A 20,452-nucleotide genomic window follows, 5' to 3' on the forward strand; every position below is an offset into this window, starting at 1 on the left:
ATGGAGTTTTTAAACTTAACAAAACTACCATTTAAAAAATCTCAAGCGTGATAAAAATACAAATGTCTATCCTTCATTCAAAATTATTTTCTTCCTTTACCCATTAGTTATACTTACTTCATCATTAAGTGCTTAATTTTGCTATTGGGTGGACAGTGTATCAGCTGAGAAGCCTTTCTTTTAGTCAAGAACTGGGGTATCCAATATGGAAGCCACAAATCACAGGTGGACTTGAAATTTTATTAAGGGCTTGAAATGTAGGTAGTATGAATTTAGATGTGTTGTAAATATAGAATACATACACATTTCAAGGACTATGAAAAATGTGAACTATCTCATTGATATTTTATATTGATTACATATTGAAACAATATTTTGGATATAGTAGATAAAATAAAGTATATTATTCAAATTAATCTTACCTGTTTCTTTTAAAACATTTTAATGTGGCTACTAAAATTTTTAAATTACACTGGCTCACATTAAATTTATATCAAACAATATTGATCTAAAACTATTAGAACATAAGCTTGAATGAAAAAATTTAGACTTTAATATTAGGTTAAATTATAAATAATTAGGTTAAATCATAGACCATATCTAGGCATATGAAGTTTAAATACTACAGCTGGCTTGGCAAGGCTAGTGGCTACACAAAACTCATCCAATGCTTAAAATTAAACACCAATCAATTTGGTGTGTTAAGTGGATGAAATCCACCTCTATTGAAAACAGGTGCACCTCTATAATCAAAGGTGCATTCACATTTTGTGGAGCAGGAAAACACCTTGAAGGAAAAAAAAAAAGCATAAAGGCATCTTTTGCAATTTTGTGACAACACGACCTATAACCCCTTTATTCAAGCGATGCATCCTTAAATTTCATTAGCTTCATGGTCGCGCTCTTCTAGCTGTGACCTTACAGATTATTTTTCTTCAGTGGAGCTATATATACATGCTCCATATACAGTACACAGGAAAAGTGCTAGCTTCAAAACCAGAAAACCAGATTTTGGTTTTGCTTTTTACTTACTAGCTGCAGGGCTTAATTAAAACAAGTAGCTCAAATTGCCTCAAGCACAAAATTCTCAACTGTAAACCAGGAATATCTTCTCCCTTCTGATAACTCATAAATTGTGAAGTGCTTTAGAAATGTTATGATTACCGGTCAATTCCAATTTCCACGCTAATAGCCACGAGGAATCATTACGACTTAATTACTTTTTAAACTGAGCTATCCATTTCTTGTCAGATCAGGGCTGTACTATCGCTGTAGTAAAGTGGATAGGTGAATCGGCAGTAGCCACTGACGTGGAATGGGGGTCACTAGAAGCTCAAACCTAGGAACGGTGCGTGCAGAGGATGATGCTCTCCAGGGAGACCTGCGTGTGCAAGTGCAGTTTTTTCCGTGAATAATGTACATTAGCCACTGAGTGATTTCTACATTAGACCAGTCACTGGCGATACAATTTGACATTATTCTTTCGGAAGCTTTTCACTCTTAAAGGCGCTGAGTACGGCTTGCTAGAGGCTCAGCTGCAGGAAAAGCAGCAGCTGGTGACACCCAATCCAGTCAATTTCACCGCAACCCTCCAAACGCAGACCGCTCTTTCCGCGGTGTGAAGTTCCTAGTCTCTTCTGATCCAATCTGCTCATTTCGGGCCATGCCCGCCTTCCCTCTGCCCGCACCACTTCAACTCGGTTCGCGGTGCCAGAAATGAGGCCTCCCTCTCCGCCTTCTCCTCCTCTCCAGTTTTCTTTCCTTTCCCTCCTTCCTTCAACTTCGCTGCAGCTTTCCTCCCCCCGGGCCACCGGCTCTCTTCCCCCCTCCTCTAACGCATTCAGGACGGGGGAGAGGGCACATGCTCCTAACCTCAAAATGACGCTCAGCGGGCTAAGAGTCAGTGGTCGCGTTTTCCCGCCCCCACCCCCGGGGGTTTGTAAGTTATTTACCTTCATCTCAAGACTCGAGCGGCCGCGCGATCTGGCAAATGCGCAGGCGCAGCGGGCCTCCTCCAAGAGGGCTAACGCTTTCCCGTCACCCAGGAGACCGCAGGAACAGTAACCAATCAGCGAGCACTAGCTGAAGGGCGGTGCCTCGTGGGGGTCCTCCTCAGGGGAGGGCGGGAGGCCCGGACTGGAATCACGTGACTCTGGCGGACGTAGGCCGACTCGCGTCAGGTCTTGCGGCTACTTGATTTCCTGGTTGAGCTCTGATTGGATGAATCCCGGGGACTTGCTCGAGGGAGGTGGGTTGTGTGAGCCCTGAGAGGCGCCTGCGTAAACTTCGTCTGCTGGTTAGTAAGATGCCCATGGTGGCGGGTTCGGGGCGCGAGAGTCAAGAAAACGAACACTGGATGTTGGATGAAAGGAAAATGGGAATTTGCTCTTGGGGCAAATACTCTTACACAGTCAGCGCAAAGAGGGCTTGGATGGGCTCGTGTGTCATCTTTTTTTCCTTTCCAGGCAGGCTTCTGGGGTAGAAGAAATAGGATGTGAGAAGTAGGTTTTTTTCAAGGCGTTAATAGGACAACTAAATTGGGCAAGAAAATGAGCACTAATTGCTTCTTTAGACTTTGGACCTGGCAGCTGTTCCCCACATAGTATGCCCTACCATAGATCTGTGCGTTATTATTTAGCATATGAAAGTACTTCTTTTGCCAACATGTCTGAAAGTGCTGAACAACCCACACTTTTCTTTTCGTTATTAGGTAGGAATCATTGACCTGCAGGAAATGAAATGATTTCAAAGAACTAATGATGGGTGTTACATTCTCAAGTAGGGTACTGTTTCCTGGCGTGGGGGTGTTGTTTAATTTACGCTTCCCTTTAGTTTTCAGGTGCGAGACCTATTCGTTAAAATGAAGATGTCAATAGGTGACTGAAAAACAAAAAGGTTAGCAGAAGCAGAAGTTCAGAAATTGGCCATGCAACATCTAAAAGAGTGAATGGGACTTTTTAGGTTTGAGAAATGTAGGGAAGACAAAATTTTACCTCTACCCTCTTAGGGTTTTTTTCAGCTAGACCTGAGAAGTAAGCTGACCTAAAACAGATTAACAGAAATTAATTTATTAAGATAAATTAACACTACAAATTTGTTAGCTGACATGGGAGCCATCCTAAGGGAAAGACCCAAAGAAATGATGACACCTACATACATACTTTTAAATTAGGTTGAACAAAGCGTGGCAACTGTGAGAAAGCAATTAAACAATGTGGTGAGGCTAAAGAAAAGTAATTTTAATAAGGCCTATTTGTATAGACTCTCAATTTCAGCTTCTTGATAAGGATGCTATTTTGCTTCTTGTATAGGGAGGGTATCTTTCACATGGGAGTTTTTAATGCCCTGTTTTCAGAAGAAGATTAGAATACTCTTGCATCTGCTGTTTTTTTAGGTAACTTCTGGCTCAGAATAATCCTTATGTCAAAGTGGCTTATTTTCGAATAGCATATTTTGCCACCCTTTAGGAGAAGTCTACATAAGGAGAAATACAATTAGGCCAGAAAAATTAAACTCAAGAGAGTGTAGAGTCCTGCAAACCAGAGGAAGGCATTTCAAGAGATTCAAAGTAGATATTACTTATTAGACTATTGGGTTTGTCTCAGAAGAGGAAGTTAATGTAAAGTGATAGAGTAAGGATATGAAGAATTGAAAGAAATCAGCTTATTTAGAGGTAGGTAATTAGGCTTACTGGTTTTTTTTTAATGGGAATTTGTTTTTTAGTTACAAGTTCCATGTCTTGTCATAGGTCTCATCAGATTTTCTACTTGTTTTTGAGCCAGTTTTGATAATTTGTGTCTTTCTAGGAATTTTTCCTTTTCATCTAGGTTATCCAGTTTGTTGGCATACTGTTCACAGTATTCCTTTATTTTATTTCTGGAAGGTCAATAGTGACATCTCCTCTTTGATTCCTGGTTTTAGCAATTTGAGTGTTTTCTCATTTTTCCTAGCTAAATATGTCAATTTTGTTGACCTTTTCAAAAAATAAATTTTGGTTTTGTTGATAAGTTTGTGTCCCTCAGAAAGATATGTTGAAGTCCCAACTCCTGGTACTTGTGAATATGGACTCATTTGGAAATAGGGTATTTGCAGATATAATTAAGATGCCATTAGCATGGCCCTAATTTAATATGACTTATGTACTTACCAGAAGAGGGAGGACACACAGGGAGAATGCCATGTGACAACAGAGGCTGAGATTGAATGATGCAGCTGCACCCAAAGAATGCCAAGGAAGTTGGACTTCTGGCTTCCAGAACTGTGAGACAATAATTTCTGTTGTTTTAAGCCACACAGTTTGAGGTATTTTTTTTACAGCAGCCCTAGGAAATTAATACAGATATTGGTACCAGAAAGTGGTGTGCTACTGTAACAAATATTTAAAATGCAGAAATGGCTTATGAACAGAGGCTGGTAGAATTTTGAGGTACTTGGTATTAAACCTAAATTGCTTTGAAGTCATTGTTGGCTGAAATGTGGACATTAAAGGTACTTCTGATGAAAGCTCAGACAGGAGAACCAAATAGGAAGTTTCTGGGGTTTTTAGAGAATACATAGATTGTCATAACAGAATGTTGCTGAAAATAGGAATGTCAAGATGCTTCTGGTGAGGTCTCAGATGGAAGTAAGGAACATGTTATTGGATGCAAGAGGAAAGTTGATCCTTGTTATAGAGTGGTAGATAATTTGGCTGAATTTTATTGTGTTGGGTGGAAAGCAGAACTTGTAAGTGATAAACTTACATATTTAAGGAGATTTACAACTAAGGTGTTTGAAGGCACAGCCTAGTTTTTCCTTGCTGCTTATAGTAAAACATAAGAGGATGGAGATAAGTTGAGAGTGAACTGCCAAACGCAAAAGAATCAGCACTTGGCTATTTGGAAAATTCTCAGCCTATCCAGATAGCATTTTCTGGAAACAAGGCCAAAGGTATGGACAGACAATGAATTGCTAAAGAGTTTAGGCATGTGACTTATGGATCCAACCATGCCAGCAAAAACAAAGATTAGTGAACTTCAAGATATGGCAACATAAACATCCCCTTGTGCCCTCCTGCACCCCCACCTCCCCAAAAAACCCAAAGGCAACCACTGAGAGATGTATAGAGTTTCATGGAATTGTGAAAAAACTTCAAGAGCCTAATTTATGTGTAATTGGAGTCCCAGAAGGAGCTGGGGTGTAAGAATAGAATATTTGAGAAAGTAAAGGTTGAAAAAAATCCCCAAATTTGATGAAAATGATAACCACCAATCCAAAAACTCAATGAACACTAAGCATAAGAAACATGAAAAAAAAAACACTAAAAAATTATTTAAAACCTGTGATGAAAGAAATTCTTAAAAGAAGCCAGATTAAGAGTGCACCTGGGTGGCTCAGTTGGTTAAGCATCTGACTTCAGCTCAGGTCATGATCTCACGGTTCTTGAGTTTGAGCCCTGCGTAGGGCTCTGTGCTGACAGCTCAGAGCCTGGAGCCTGTTTCAGATTCTGTGTCTCCCTCTGTCTGCCCCTCCCCCACTCATGCTTTGTCTCAAAAATAAACATTAAAAAACTTTTTTTTTTTAATAAAAAACAAAAAGCCAGATTAAGAAGATATATGCACATAGAAGCAAAGATAAGAAAATGAGCAGACTTCTTGTTGGACATCCTGCAAGTCAGAAGAGAGTGGAGCAACATACTAAAGGACTGAAAGAAAAAAGCTGTCCATACAGAATTCTGTACTCAGAAAATAGATCTTTCAAAAATGAAAGTGACCAGCAAATTAAATCCAGCAATATATTAAAAAAAGAATGTACATCACAACCAAGTGAAATTTATCCAATAAATGCAAGCATAAGTCAATATCTGAAAATAAATTTCTGTAACATGCAATCTTAACATAATAAAGGACAAAAATGCATGATCACATTAATAGACAGAAAAATACTTGACAAAATCCCAAACCCTTAAAACTCAACATTCATTCATGATAAAAATACTCAATAAAGTAGGAATGTAAAGTAATTTCCTCAAACTGAGAAAGGTCATCTATATAAAAAAATCATATAACTACTATTGTATTTAATGGTTAAAGACTGAATGCCTTCTCCCTAAGCTTAGGGGGAAAAAAGGGATATCCACTCTTGCCACTTGTACTTACCATTGTTCTAGCCAGGGGAGTTATTGAAGGTTCTAGCCAGGGGAGTTATTGAAGAAAAGGAAATACAGACCATCTAGATTGGAGAGGAAGAAGTAAAACTGTGCAGATGTCATTACCTTGTACATAGAAAATTCCAAGGAATACACAAAAATCATTATAATAAACTAATAAATGAGTTGAACAAGTTTGCAGGATACAAGATCAACACACAAAAAGTCAATCGCATTTTTATTTATTTTTTATTTTTTTTAAACATTTATTTATTTTTGAGACAGAGAGAGAGAGAGAGCATGAACAGGGGAGGGTCAGAGAAAGAGGGAGACACAGAATCTGAAACAGGCTCCAGGCTCTGAGCTGTCAGCACAGAGCCCGACGCGGGGCTTGAACCCACAGACCGCGAGATCATGACCTAAGCCAAAGTCAGACGCTTAACCAACTGAGCCACCCAGGCGCTCCTCAATTGCATTTTTCTATATGAGAAATGAACAATCCAAAAGTGAACATTTTTAAAAATCTATGTATAATAGCATTAAAATAAAATACATAAATTTAACAAAAGTACAAGATTTGTACACTAGAAACTACAAAATCTGCTTAAAGAAGAAAATAAATGTGAATACATACCACATTCATGGATCAGAGACTTAGTATTCTTAAGATGGCAATACTCCCCAAATTAATGTATAGATTCAATAAAATCTCTATTAAAATCCCAGTTATCTTTTTTGAGGTGAATTGACAAGGTGATCCCAAAATTCATAAGGAATTTCAAGGGCCCCAGAATATGCAAAATAATCTTGAAAAAGAAGAACAAATTTGGAGGGCTCATATTTTTCTATTTTAAAACTTACTGCAGGGGAGCCTGGGTGGCTCAGTTGGTTGAGCATCTGACTTCGGCTGGTGTCATGATCTCACGGTTCATGGGTTCGAGCCCTGCGTCAGGCTCTGTGCTGACAGCCTGGAGCCTGGAGTCTGCTTCGGATTTTATGTCTCCCTCTATCTCTGTTCCTCCCCTGATCTCACTCTGTTTCTCTCTCTCAAAAGTAAATAAAGATTAAAAAAAAAATTAAAACTTACTGCAAAGTTACAAAACCAAAACAGTGTATTAGCATAAAGATAGTTATATAGATAATGGAATAGAATCGAGAGACTGGAAATAAAATCATGCGTCTGTGGCCAACTGGTTTTCAACAAAGTTGTCAAGATAATTAAACGGGGGAAAGAATTAAATTCAACAAATGGTGTTGGGACAACTGGATATCCATGCAAAAAATAAAATTGGATCCCTACCTCACAGAATACACAAAAATTAAATGATAAAAGACATAAATGCAATAGTTAAAACTATAATATTCGTAGAAGAAAACACAGGAATTCATTGCTTGGGTTTAAGCAATTGTTTCTTTGATATGACACCAAAACCACAAATGACAAAAGAAAAAAAAAATTGTGGACTTCATAGAAACCAAAACTTTTGTTCCTGAAAGGACACCACCATGAAAGTGAAAAGACAACCCACAGACTGGGAGAAAATATTTGCAGATCATATATTTGATAAGAGACTTGTACTTAAAATATGTAAAGAAATCTTACAAATCAATGATAAAAACATAACTTCATTAAAAATGGGCAAATAATTTGAACAGATGTTTCTCCAAAGACACATGAGTGGCTAATAAACCCATGCAAAGTTGCTCAACATCATTAGTCATCAGGAAAATGTAAATGAAAACTACAATGAGATACCATTTTACATGATATTCACTGTCACTTTAATTTGTATTTCTCTGGGGGTAATGAGTTCACTTTTCCGTTGGTCATCTGTGCTCTTCTGCACATTATTTGACAATATTCACTAATTTTGTGGGGTTGTCTTTTTTTGTCAATTTGTAAGGGATCTTTTGCATAATCTTGTATGGTTAAGAAGTATTTTAAAAACAGCTACTTGGTTCTAGCCTTGGTTTTGAAGTTTTCCCTTGCTTATAGATTTTCTTGAATGATTTTTTTAATTCTAATTTTTTACATTTAAGTCTTTAATATATAGTATTTATTTTTGCATATGGTATCAAATGGGAATCTTCTTTTACACTAGACCTGGCCCAAACTCTTCTCCAGACATCCACTTAGTGTTGAGGTTACTATACCACATGTACTTTTATTATAAAGGAGTCTTCTGGCCAGGGCAACTTACAGTTACTCAATTCAGTTTCAGGAAAAAAAAAAAAAAACCATTCAATTTTGATCAAACTGCTGCTATATGCGCTTGGCTCACCATTCCGGTGTTGGCAAGAATGCAGATATTCTGTATTAATCTCCTTATTTTGTCTTTCTTTTTTGGGGAGGGGTCTTCTCCCCCCACATACAAGATCTTGGTAACTTGCATACTTCTCTTAGTTTCACTGACTTTACTCATTCTATTTTTATTATGATTAATATTGCCCATTCAACTATTCTTAGTCCAGCCAAAGGACCTTACTTCAAACCTTTTAAGAATGCTAGCACTTCATGATATAGTGTACCCATATATCTTTTCTCCACCGTATTATAAAACTGTAATGTTATCTTAGCTTTTCTTTTTTTTTTTCTTTTTTAGAGAGAGAGCACATGAGCAGGGAGAGAGGGGCAGAGAGGGAGAGAGGGGCAGAGAGAGAGAGAGAGAGAGAGAGAGAGAGAGAGAGAGAGAGAGAGAGAGAGAGAATCTTAAGCAGGCTCCACGCTCAGCAACTAGCCCAACACGGGGCTCAATCCCACGACCTTGGGATCATGACCTGAGCTGAGATGAAGCATTGGATGTTCAACAAACTGAGCCACCCAGGTGCCTCAGTTTTGTTTTGTTTTTTTAGTTTTTTTTTTTAATGCTTATTTTTTTTGGGGGGGGGAGAGAGAGAGAGAGAGAGAGAGAGAGAGAGAGAGAACAAGTGGGGGAGGGGCAGAAAGAGAGAGACACACAGAATCTGAAGCAGACTCCAGGCTCCAAGCTCTCAGCACAGAGCCCGATATGGGGCTTGAATCCAGGAGCCGTGAGATCATGACCTGAGCAGAAGTCAGTCACTCAACCAGTTGAATCACCTAGCTGCCCCCACCCTCGCCCCAAGTTTTTCATTTTTAATATTCACTTTTATCTCAAGTTTGGTGAAAATTACTTAACTCTGTGTTCAGTTTTGGTATGTTTTCAATAAATTGGCTGAGAACATTTGCAGGCTTGTGAACATAATTTTTCTAACATTGCAATAACTTAGTAATGTAACAAAGTTGGTAATGGTCATTGCATATTTAACTTTAAATATGAATATTAAACACATTTGGATATTTCAAAATTTTAATTTTTGTGTATTGCTTCCTAATATGTGTTTATATATTTAAATGTTTTTCAATTATAAAATGATATGACTCTTTTAAGGACTGCATTCTGTAAAATAGCAAATTGGACATGGCCATAAATTCCCACTTTAAACACAGTTCATGACATTTACTAGTTTTTTTGTGTGTCTTTTTGTTTTTTTAAGATTTTATTCTCCAGTAATCTCTATACGTAAAATGGAGCTTGAACTCACATCCTGGAGATCAAGAGTTGCATGGTCCACCAACTGAGCCAGCCAGGCAGCCCTAGTGTTTTAACCTTGGGCAAATTACCTCCTCTGAATGTGTGCTCTGAAGTTTAAAATGGGGATAACAATACCTACCCTCATTTGATTTGAGATAAAATTAAATTAGTTAAAAAGAGAAAAAAACCACATAGAATCCCACTATCAACATTTATTTTTTTGTGTATTTCCTTCTGGGTTTTGCCACTACGTATACCTATTTACTATGCATTTATAATTATGGTAAGTGTGTGTATTTAACACATTTACTTAGGTCAGGTAAAAAATATACCACACCTATTAGGCTGCTCAGTACTGAAAATAGAAAAGCATACAATCCTAATAAGTGGAGTTTTAGTTTCTCCATGCCAGGTTACGTCAATTCTTCAACTCTCTTCTGCTGCTTTTGAGTCTGAATCATTTAGATCACTGGTTCTGTAACTTTAGTGTGTATCTGATAAATTCAGTGTGATAATTCAGAATCACTTGGCGGGAGGGGGAGGGAGGGAGGTGAAATAGATTGCTTGGCCCCACCCCCAGAGTCTCTGATTTAGTAGGTCTAGGGTGCATCTGGAGAATTTGCATTTCTTTTTTTAAAAAAATTTAAAAAAAAAAAGAAAATTTGCATTTCTAACATCTTCCCAGGTGATGCTGATTATGCCCATCTGTGGATTGCTCTTCAAGGCCACTGATCTCCAGATCGTTTACTAAGTCTCCTTCACTTTTTGTCATGTTAGACTCAAACAGCCTGTATTCTTTTTTATGCTGATTAAGTTTGCAAAGCTACAATACTTTTCCTAGTACATGCCTTCGGAAAGATTTCAATTTATTATTTTTAAGTTGCAAGACGCATTTGGTATTATTTTTTATGAAACAGGGATCCTAATTAATGCCTGGTTTTCTATTTTTTTGTTATTCTTGTTTTTCTCATTAGGCTGACAGAATAGGTAGGGTTTCAGTAGGGAGGAGAAGGGATATTGAGAGGTAATGAAGGACAGTGGAAGATGCAGACCAGGCAATTTGAACCCAGTAATAACCACTTAGTAACTTGGATAATGTATGTAACTTCCTTAGCTTCACTTTTTTTATCGAAATATATTTGACATATAACATTGTGTAGATTTAAGGTGTACATGTTAATTTGATACATTTATGCATGTAGTATGATTGGCTATTGCAGCAATAATTATTAGCTTCATTTTTCATATCTACAATGGAACTTGAAAATGAATAAAAATATTTTTGTTGTAGTCTTCTGGAAATATTTGTATCCTTTGCAAATGCTTGAGTCCTTTCCTGAATGCAAAATCTCTTATAAAAGAATATTTGGGAAAGAAGGGAAATCCAGCTTCCCATTCTAAAATTTAAGAGTCGGAAACTTGATTAAGCCTGTCCCTCTGGGAAAGGATCTGATGTCCACTTATTCAGGAGAGATTCATGGAAGAGTTAGTCAAGCCATTATACAGTCTGTGAGAGGGGTAATTCTAGAATGCACAGAGCTATTTTTGTTTCAGCTATACAATTTTAAATTGATTGCTTATTTAAGTATAAATAAATAGCTATTATTATAGCAGTCTTCAGAAACCTCTAATTTATTTGGAAAAGCATGGCATTATGAAAAAGTAGTATTTTCAGAATCTGCTGTAAAAACTGGGAAAGATCGCAGGAAACTTGTCAACAGGATACGGAACTAAAATGAACATAATTTGCTATAATATCAGAAAAATGTTTTTCCATAGAGAGAAAGAGAGAGACAAAGAGAAGGGAGAGTTTCCAAGATGAAGAGAGAGAGAATATGGGATTGGGAATGGGAAATAATGACATTTATACTAAATACAGATAAAGGAATAGGAGATTTAGGTAGAATTCAGGTTTTAAAAATAAATATATAGAGTTCTTTATTACACATTACATTTCCAGTAAATTCCAGTATTGTTTGATCATCTTATATTTTTGTCTCCAACTTATCTTTTAGACTTCTGGTCTTTGAAATGGCCATTTGAAGAAATAATTTCCTGCCACTATTATGGAGAAAGGAAGTCTAGTTAAGCACACTAGGGAAAGATAGCGTATTCAAAAATAGTATCTGATTGGGGATCCTAAGTTGAACATATTTCCCTTTGGTTTCCTAACTAATATCAGTAGCTAAAAATATTAATGCCATTTAAAATTAACTGCTATTAAAAATGATTAATTGTAAGCTTAAAATAAAATTGGATATTCCATATTAAGGCAGTTATTTTTGTCCAGTTCTTTCCTAAGCATGATTCTAGGTACAGATACATGGCTATGAATCAAATAGCCAAGGAAATGAAGAAATTAAAGTTAAAAAAAAATTAAAGTTAGTTCTGAGTCCATGACAAATGATTCCTATTCTCCAAGGGAAAATTTCTGCATTACTTCCCCAGAATTCATTTAGAAAAGTAGTTCTCAATCTTGGCTGCCATTAGAATTACCTGGGGGTCACTTGGTGTGGCTCAGGCTCAACCCAGATTTATTGAAACAGAATTTCTAGAGATGGAGCCTGGATGGAGCTTTCTTGCATGCTTTCCTTTCCTTTTTTTTTTTTTTTTAAACTCTTTGTGATATACAGCCAGAATTGAGAACCACTGATTTATTCTAAACTGTGCCAAATGCAAGGAAGCAGATGGAAATCCGGTTTTGTTTCTGAAGGCAAATAGCTTTTTCTCTTAAACCTATGCTCAGAAATGTAAAAGGACTCTGTCACTTTGGAAACCAGTTTGATGGGTCCTCAGAAAGTTAAACATAGAATTACTACATGACCCAGCAATTTCACTCCTAGGTATGTACTCCAAAGAATTGAAAACTGGAACTCCAACAAATGCGTGTACACATATGTTCAGAGCATCACTATACATGTTAGCCAAAAGGTGGAAATAAACCAAGGTTCTAAATGAATAAACAAATTGCAGTACAACCATACAGTGGAATATTATTCAGCCATAAAAAAGGAACGAAGTTTTGATAGATTTCATGCTACAACATGGGTAAATCTTGAAAATATGTTAAGTGATGGAAGCCTGACATAGTCACAGGTCATATGATTTTGTTTGGAATATCCAAATAGATAAATCTACACAGATAGATTTCAGTTGGTGGTTGCCAGGAGCTGGGAGAAAAGGGAATAGGGGGTAAGTCTTGATGGCTGGGGTTTCCTTTTGGGCTTACGAAAATATTTTAGAACTAGACAGAAGTGGTGGTTGCACAACATTATGAATGTACTAAATGCTACTAAATTGTTCACTTTAAAATAGTTAATTTCGTGTTATATGAATTTTGCCTCAATTAGATAAAAGCTATGCACAAACATTAGATCTTCACATTGAATGTGGCTTTCCTGATAAAACTAGCTTTTTGGAAAATTAGGTTAAAGCTTGTCATAAAAACAATTAATGAATCGAATTAATCATGTGATCCAGGTGTTTTGCTTGTCTCAAAAATATCCTTAGGTAGAAGTTGTTCCTTACCATAATCTATGTATACCTAGGAATATGCTGTATCTGGATATTTGAATTTCTTTACACCTGAGTGTGTAGGTCTTTAATGAGGAGTATGCAGGGACCAAAGGGTATTCCTTGTCCTAATAATTAGTGTTAGTGATTTCAAAACTTCTGGCCCTATCCTCAAAGGGTAAATGATTAAAGATACTGTTTTCTCTAAAAGGATAGAGAAGAAGCATGCCAAAGAGAGAGGAGAAAATTAAGGAAAATAAGGAGAGAACAGGAAAAACCAGAGCAATAGGGTTGAGAGACATAAATATTGTCTTAAGTAACTGCAGATTTTAAGGTGTTTTTTTTTTTTGAAAACACACCAGAAATGTGAATTTTTCTTAGAAAAGATATAAAGATGCTCTTATGATATTTAAAAATGCCAAGCAAAGGGATATATTTGAAATCTAGGAAAAAGTTACTGTTTGAGAAATAACCTTCTGAAAGAGTGAAAATGGCGGGTAAGTAATGTTAACCGTCAAAGTGCAAGATTTGGTGATAAACATACAGATCACACACTTAGGGCAGAAGTGGTCAGGGACCTAACACCCGCCCTTAGGTTCTTTCTATCCTCAGGAGGACAGTAGGTATAACACGGAGTCAAGTCCTTAACATACTCGGGTTATGTTAGGTCTCTCAAACCCTAAGTTCAGTCCTGAATATAGAACACTTTTTGCCCTTCCCAGTTAATGTGTAAAAATATTCTATTTGTAGGAAATGTTGCCACATTGCCATGGCAATTCATAGAAAGTGAATTGCCATACCTATCTAATGACTGGCAATTCCTTCCCCTGCTTCCCTGCTAGTCTTTGTATTTTCAACAAAATCACATTAAATGTAAAGATTTAATTTTTGTACATAGCATCTTTTACTTTTGACTTTGAAATAATTCTAGATTTATAGGAGAGCGCAAAGAAATGTGCAGGGAATTCCCACGTATTCTTCCCCCAGCCTCCCACATCTTACACAACTATGATGCAATATCAATGCCAAAAAGTTGGTATTGGTACGATCCACAGTTTATTCAGATTTCACCAGTTACACAGGCACTCGTGTGTGTGTGTGCATGTGTGTGCGTGTGTGTGTGTGTAGATTGAAAGCCCACTGCAATCAAGATATTCGACTGTACTATCCCAAGACTCTCTTGCGATATTCCCTTAGAGCCACATTCACCCCCTCCTCCACCATCTCTAACCACTGAGAACCACTCATCTGTTCTTCATCTCTATAATTGTGTTACTTCTTGAATCTTAAATGAATGGAGCCATGTGGCATGTAACCCTTTGGCTCTACCTTTTTTCACTCAGCACGATTTCCTTTAGGAGGTTCATCCATGTTGTTGCATGTACCAATAGCTTGTTCCTTTTTTGTTTGTTTGTTTTGTTTTTTTGCTGAGTAGTATTCCATGGTGTGGATGTCTCTTAGTTTGTTTAACCATTCACCAAATGCAGGATATTTGGGTGGTTTCCAGTTTGGGGCTATTAGGAAAAAAGTCCGATGAACATTCATATGCAAGTTCCTGTGTGAAAATCACTCTTCATTTCTCTGGGATAAATACCTAAGAATGCCACTGCTACATAGTATGGTAAGTCTATTTTTAGTTTTGAAAGGAACTGCCAAATATTTTCCAAAACATGCATATCCTTTTAGGAGGGGAAAATATTCACTTTCAGAGATAATGAATTTCCCAAATGAAGTTTTTAAGGGAGAAGAGAAAGGAAATTCTTTCTTAAAATAATAGCTCTTGGATTAATTGTATTTAAAAAATTTTTTTTTATTTTTGAGAGAGAGAGACAGACAGCACCAGCGGGGGAGGGGCAGAGAAAGAGGGAGACACGGAATCTGAAGCAGGCTCCAGGCTCTGAGCTGTCAGCACAGAGCCCGAAGCAGGGCTCAAACCCACAAACTGTGAGATCATGACCTAAGCTGAAGTCAGACACCCAACCGACTGAGCCACCCAGGCACCCCTGGATTAATTGTATTTTAAGTTTTGTGACTTGGACATTTTTTTTTCTACTTCCTCTGTAATGAATCAGGTGTTGCTGAAAGCAGTTGATCCCGTGTGAGTTGTGGTCTTACAGCACATGAACATAACACAACAGCAGTGATGGTTGTCAGTGGCTCAGGGATAAAAATAATTTTTTGTAAGGTACTTTGGTTAAAGGAAGCATGAAAACAATATTTTCAAAGAAAGATTTATTGAAGAAGACAACAATAGTTTCTATTTGCCCACTGACTTCTAAATAAGAAGGGATCCTTCATGGTTCGGTATTATAAATCTTCTTGTAATCAAACTATGGCCACTGCTAGCTTCAATACCCTCTTAAAAAATAAGGAAGGAGAAGGGGCACTTGGGTGGCTCAGTCGGTTAAGCATCCAGCTTGGGCTCAGGTCATGATCTCATGTTTCATGAGTTTGAGCCCCAAGCTCAAACTCTGCTGATGGCTCAGAGCCTGGAGCCTCCTTGGGATTCTGTGTTTCTGTGTCTCCCTCTCTCTCTGCCCCTCCCCCCACACGTGCGCTCCCAGGCGCTCGCGTGCACACATGCGCTCTCTCTCTCTCTCTCTCTCTCTCTCTCTCTCAAAAAATAAACATTAAAGAAAAAAGAAGAAAGAAGGAAGGAGATGGAGTATTTAGTATATTAGATCAGGGATATTGGCATACTCGGAATGGGACAAGGTAGATGACAGGCTAGAGAAATATTCAGCATAAATTAATCTGTTCCTGGATCTCTTGATTTTTCTTTAAGTTTAAACTTAAAAATTTTTCTGTGCCTTTTTATTACTGTCTCCTTTTTACTATTTCTTTGCCTTGAAAAATCACAACTATCTGAAAAATGAGCTTTTCCCTCTAAATAAGCTTTTCCCTTGGCTCATCACTAGCAAGATATTTCAATGTAAATATCACCTTATACTTACAAAAATGTTAATTTACAGAGATTTCAGCATTTCCTTCCATGCCTTCATTCACTTTCTCTTATCTCTTCCACAGGAAAGGGGATCAATTTTCTCCTAAGAACTTCTTAAAAGGAATAGAAAACCAAATTTTGTATGCTTCATTTACTGTATCGCAAATAAGGCCATTTTCATAAACTCTATCTCATATTGATGGAATTATATGCAGAGAAGCTTTCATTGGCAAATCTGGGATCAGATGTGCAGTTTTCAACAATCAATTATTTTCAGATGATTTGCAATTCTGCTAATGTTTCCTATGCATCTGAGGAAGGCAGGAAATTTACTTTGTGGAAAACTGGAAGGAGGAGGCCTAGAACACAGAGAACAAGCTGAAAAATGAGCCTTTAAAAAATTTTTTTATCAAATTTCAGGGGCACCTGTGTGGCTCAGTCAGTTAAGCGTCCAACTTTGGCTTAGGTCATGATGTTGAGGTTCATGAGTTCGAGCCCCGCATAGGGCTCTGTGCTGACAACTCAGAGCCTGGAGCCTGCTTCAGATTCTTTGTCTCCCTCTGTCTCTGCTCCTCCCCGACTTGCACTCTGTGTTTCTCTCAAAAATAAATAAACATTAAAAAAATTTTTTTTAATTTTTATCATTTATTTTAATTATTTTTTTAAATAAAAAATTTTTTTTAATTAAAAAAATGTTTTAAAAAATTTTTATCATTTATTTTAATTATTTTTTTAAAATAATTATTGTTATTTTTGAAACAATCGGAGAGTCACAGAAACAACTTTTTCGGAGCACATTGGCCAGCACGATGGTCCATCATCTCAGAATACTCTGTTTTTCCTACAAACACACTTCTGTGCAAAACCACAACACAATCATAAAAAATCAGGAAGCTTCACAGGGAAACATTACTATCACCCAATGCACAGAACCATTCACATTTGACAACTGTCTCTATAATGTCTCTTTTATAGTGAAAGAATTCAGTCCAGGATCATGCACTGCATTTAGTTGTCCTGTTTCTTTAGTCTTCAATCTGATACAGCTGCTCAATCTTTCCTTAACTTTCAACCCTCAACACGTTTGAAAATTCCAGGCTAGTTATTTTGCAGAATGACCCTCAGTTTAGCTTGTCTGATATTTTCCCCTGATTAGGTTCAAGTTATACATCTTTGGCAGGAATATCACAGAAGTGATGCTGTGTTCTTTTCATTCCATCCTCTCACGTGGCATAAGATTTTCATTTGTCCCATTACTGATAATAATCGCTTTGGTTTCTTGATTAAAATGGTGTCTGCCAGGCTTCTCAATTTAAAGTTATTCATTGTCCTCTGTAACAATGTTTTGGAGGGAGATACTTTAAAACTATTAAATGTCTTGTTCCTCATCAAGCTTCCAGTTTTTGTTTTTTTAAATGTCTGTACGTGTTTGTATTTTATTCAAAGGGTTATAGTTTATTATTGCCATTTATTTTACATAGACCCCAGTTTAGTCAGTGGAAGCCCCTCCAAGCTGCCTTCCATGCCCTTTGCCATGCCCCCAACATTCTTTGAGCACAACCTTGTCTACTGGCACAATAAGGTGTTTTAGTTTTGCCTTGTATTTTTCTTGCCCTAGGTCTGGAACCGGGCATTCTCCAAGAATCTTTCATTCCTTTTAGTAGAAGATGGTATTTAGAAGCCAAGATCTGGGCACAAGGTGTGATCACTGCTATTTCCAGACTCTCTCTGTAAAGAGAGCGAGCTAGGGAATATTTGTCTTATATGTCTTCTTCCCTTCCTTCCTTCCTTCCTTCCTTGAACTGTGAGTTCACACTGACGCATCCAATCCTGATTCACTATCAGGATTCATTCTAGTTTTTACCCTTTCTGTATTTATAACTCCCTTCTCCAACAGTGAGAAACTTGTGTTTCATTATCCTTAATATAATTACTAATTCGATTAATACCCTTTAACCATGCTGGGGCCAATCCCAATGTCTGTGGGTTTTTCCCACACCACCAAGTAATTGTCCAATACCAGCTGAGTATCCTACAATTCAACTCAATTCCAAGGAGATAATGTCAGATCCCACAGGTTAAAGGCTCAGTCCCACAAGACTGCCGCCCCCATCTCCCTAATTCAGACAGCAGTCATAAGCCCAGGTTGTTATCTGTGCTTCTGACCAATTAGCTGTAGATTGGAGTTTCCAATACCCCCTCCTTGGGCTCGATTAATTTGCTAGAACAGCTCACAGAAACATTTTACTTACCAGTTTGTTATAAAAGGATATAACTCAGGGGGTGCCTGGGTGGCTCAGGCGGTTAAGTGTCCGACTCTTGATTTTGGCTTGGGTCATGATCTCGCAGCTCCGGAGATTGAGCCCAGAGTTGGGCTTCATGCTGACAGCACAGAGCCTGCTTAGGATTCTCTCTCTCCTCTCATTCTGCCCCTCCCTGACTTGTGTGCATGCACATGCTCTCTCTCTCAAAATAAATAAGCTTAAAATATATATATACATATAACTCAGGAAGAGCCGGGTGGAAATGATGCCCAGGGTAGGGCAGCTTACCTTAAAGGTGCAGAGCTTCTATGCCCTCTCCTGGCTGTCAATTTCCTCATTTCCCCACAGACTCACCAACTCAGAAACTCTCCAAACTCCGTTCTTTTTGGGGTTTTTAGGGAAAGCTTTGTTTCTTAGGCACGATTGATTAAATCATTAGCCGCTGGTGACTGAATTCAATCTAGGTCAGGGGGTGGGACTGAAAGCTCCAACCAGCTAATGACCTGGTTGGTTCCCCCAGCAACCAGTCCCTCCCCTCTCCCTCCTGCAACCCCCCCCCCCCTCAGGTGCTTTCCTAAAGTCACGTCATTAACATAACAAAAGACACCTTTGTTGCTCTTATCACTTAGCTCTGTGCCAGAAACTGGAAGGAAGACAAAAGAATGGATGTTTCTTATAAATCACAGTATCACACCTTTGTAGGCACCCACTCTCCAATCCCTGCCCCCACTCTCTCTGTCTCCAGACACCCGCCCCTCCCTGGTGGGCTCTAACTCCCCTTTTCCAGGTTGTCCCTCACAGACACCTTTTTCACTCTGCTCAGCCTCTGACTTTGCGATGCCAGGCTGAACTCTGGCGTGGGTATTTCCCTTACCCTCCTCAGGCTCTGACCGTTTGTGCCAGGCTGCCCCGCTGTGTGGTTACCCCCCTCACCCTGCTCAGGCTCCGGTGCCCCACACTGGGCCACCGTGTCTTCCCTCAACACTACTGCACATACTATCCTTGCCATGTTCCACCTAATGGCTTTAAATTGCATTATTAGGGAAGGAAAATGCTTTAAAATTTTTTTCTGTTTACTACTTTTGAGAGAAAGAGAGAGAGAGAGAGCACAAGTGGGGGAGGGATAGAGAGAGGGAGAACACAGAAGCTGAAGCAAGCTCCAGGCTCTGAGCTGTCAGCACAGAGCCCTATGCAGGGCCTGAACCCATGAACCTTAAGATCACGACCTGAGCCAAAGTCCGACGCTTAACTGACTGAGCCAAAGGCACCCCGGTGCACCACTTTTAATTTTCCTTTTTTTCATGTTTATACACCTAACCATTACCAGATCAAGACGTCAAACATCCCGTCACCTCAAAAGATAACCTCGTGTCCACTTATAGTCATTCCGTCTTCAAAGTTAACCATTCTGAGCTCTATCGCCATGGATTAGTGTTACCCCTTTTTGAATTTCACTCAAGTAGAAACATTCAGAAGCATACAGCATGTAGATGTTTGTGTTCTGTTTCTTTCACTGAGTGCTACACCCATGTTGTGTGGATTAGTAGCTGGTTCTTTTTTACTGGTAAGTAAATAGTTCATTGTATCACTAAACCACTTTATCCATTTTGTTTTAGGACATTTAGGACATTCAGGACATTCATTTCTAGTGTGGGGCACATTAAACTGCCATGAATATTCTTGTTCATGTATTTTGATAGAAATAAGCACTTATATGTGTTTAGTATATATTTTGGAGTGGAATTGTAGGCATGTAGGGTAGATTTTGTATTTAGGATTAGTAGGTCCTGACAAACATTGTTACAAAGTGGTTGTATTAGACTTCCACCGACAATGTAGAATTAACTGCTCTGTCCTCACCAACCCACAGTATGACCAATCTTTTAAAATTTTATTTATTCTAGGAGTGCCCGGGTGGCTCAGTCGGTTAAGTGTCTGACTTCGGCTCAGGTCATGATCTCGAGGTTTGTGGGTTCAAGCCCCGCATCAGGCTCTGTGCTGACAGCTCAGACCCTGAAGCCTGCTTTGGATTCTGTGTCTCCCTCTCTCT

The 20,452-nt window shown here is 38.2% G+C and overlaps 1 protein-coding gene across 3 annotated transcripts in view; it reads right to left on the bottom strand.

The window, feature by feature from the left end:
* The window catches only part of WDR19 (WD repeat domain 19), a 113,948-nt gene extending 111,865 nt beyond the window's left edge, over positions 1–2,083 (bottom strand). For 2 of the 3 annotated variants that reach the window (XM_006931161.4, XM_003985437.5), the window contains exon 1: positions 1,953–2,083. In XM_006931161.4, coding sequence (XP_006931223.1) covers positions 1,953–1,958 — 6 coding nt within the window. In that variant the 5' untranslated portion in view covers positions 1,959–2,083. Of the gene's footprint in view, positions 1–1,872 lie in introns of all 3 variants that reach the window. The other variant, XM_019829627.3, reaches the window with a different exon arrangement.
* Between the last annotated feature and the right edge of the window lie 18,369 nt (positions 2,084–20,452).

This window comes from Felis catus, chromosome B1 (genome assembly GCF_018350175.1).
Source record: "Felis catus isolate Fca126 chromosome B1, F.catus_Fca126_mat1.0, whole genome shotgun sequence".
In the NCBI taxonomy this organism is placed as follows: Eukaryota; Metazoa; Chordata; class Mammalia; order Carnivora; family Felidae; genus Felis; species Felis catus.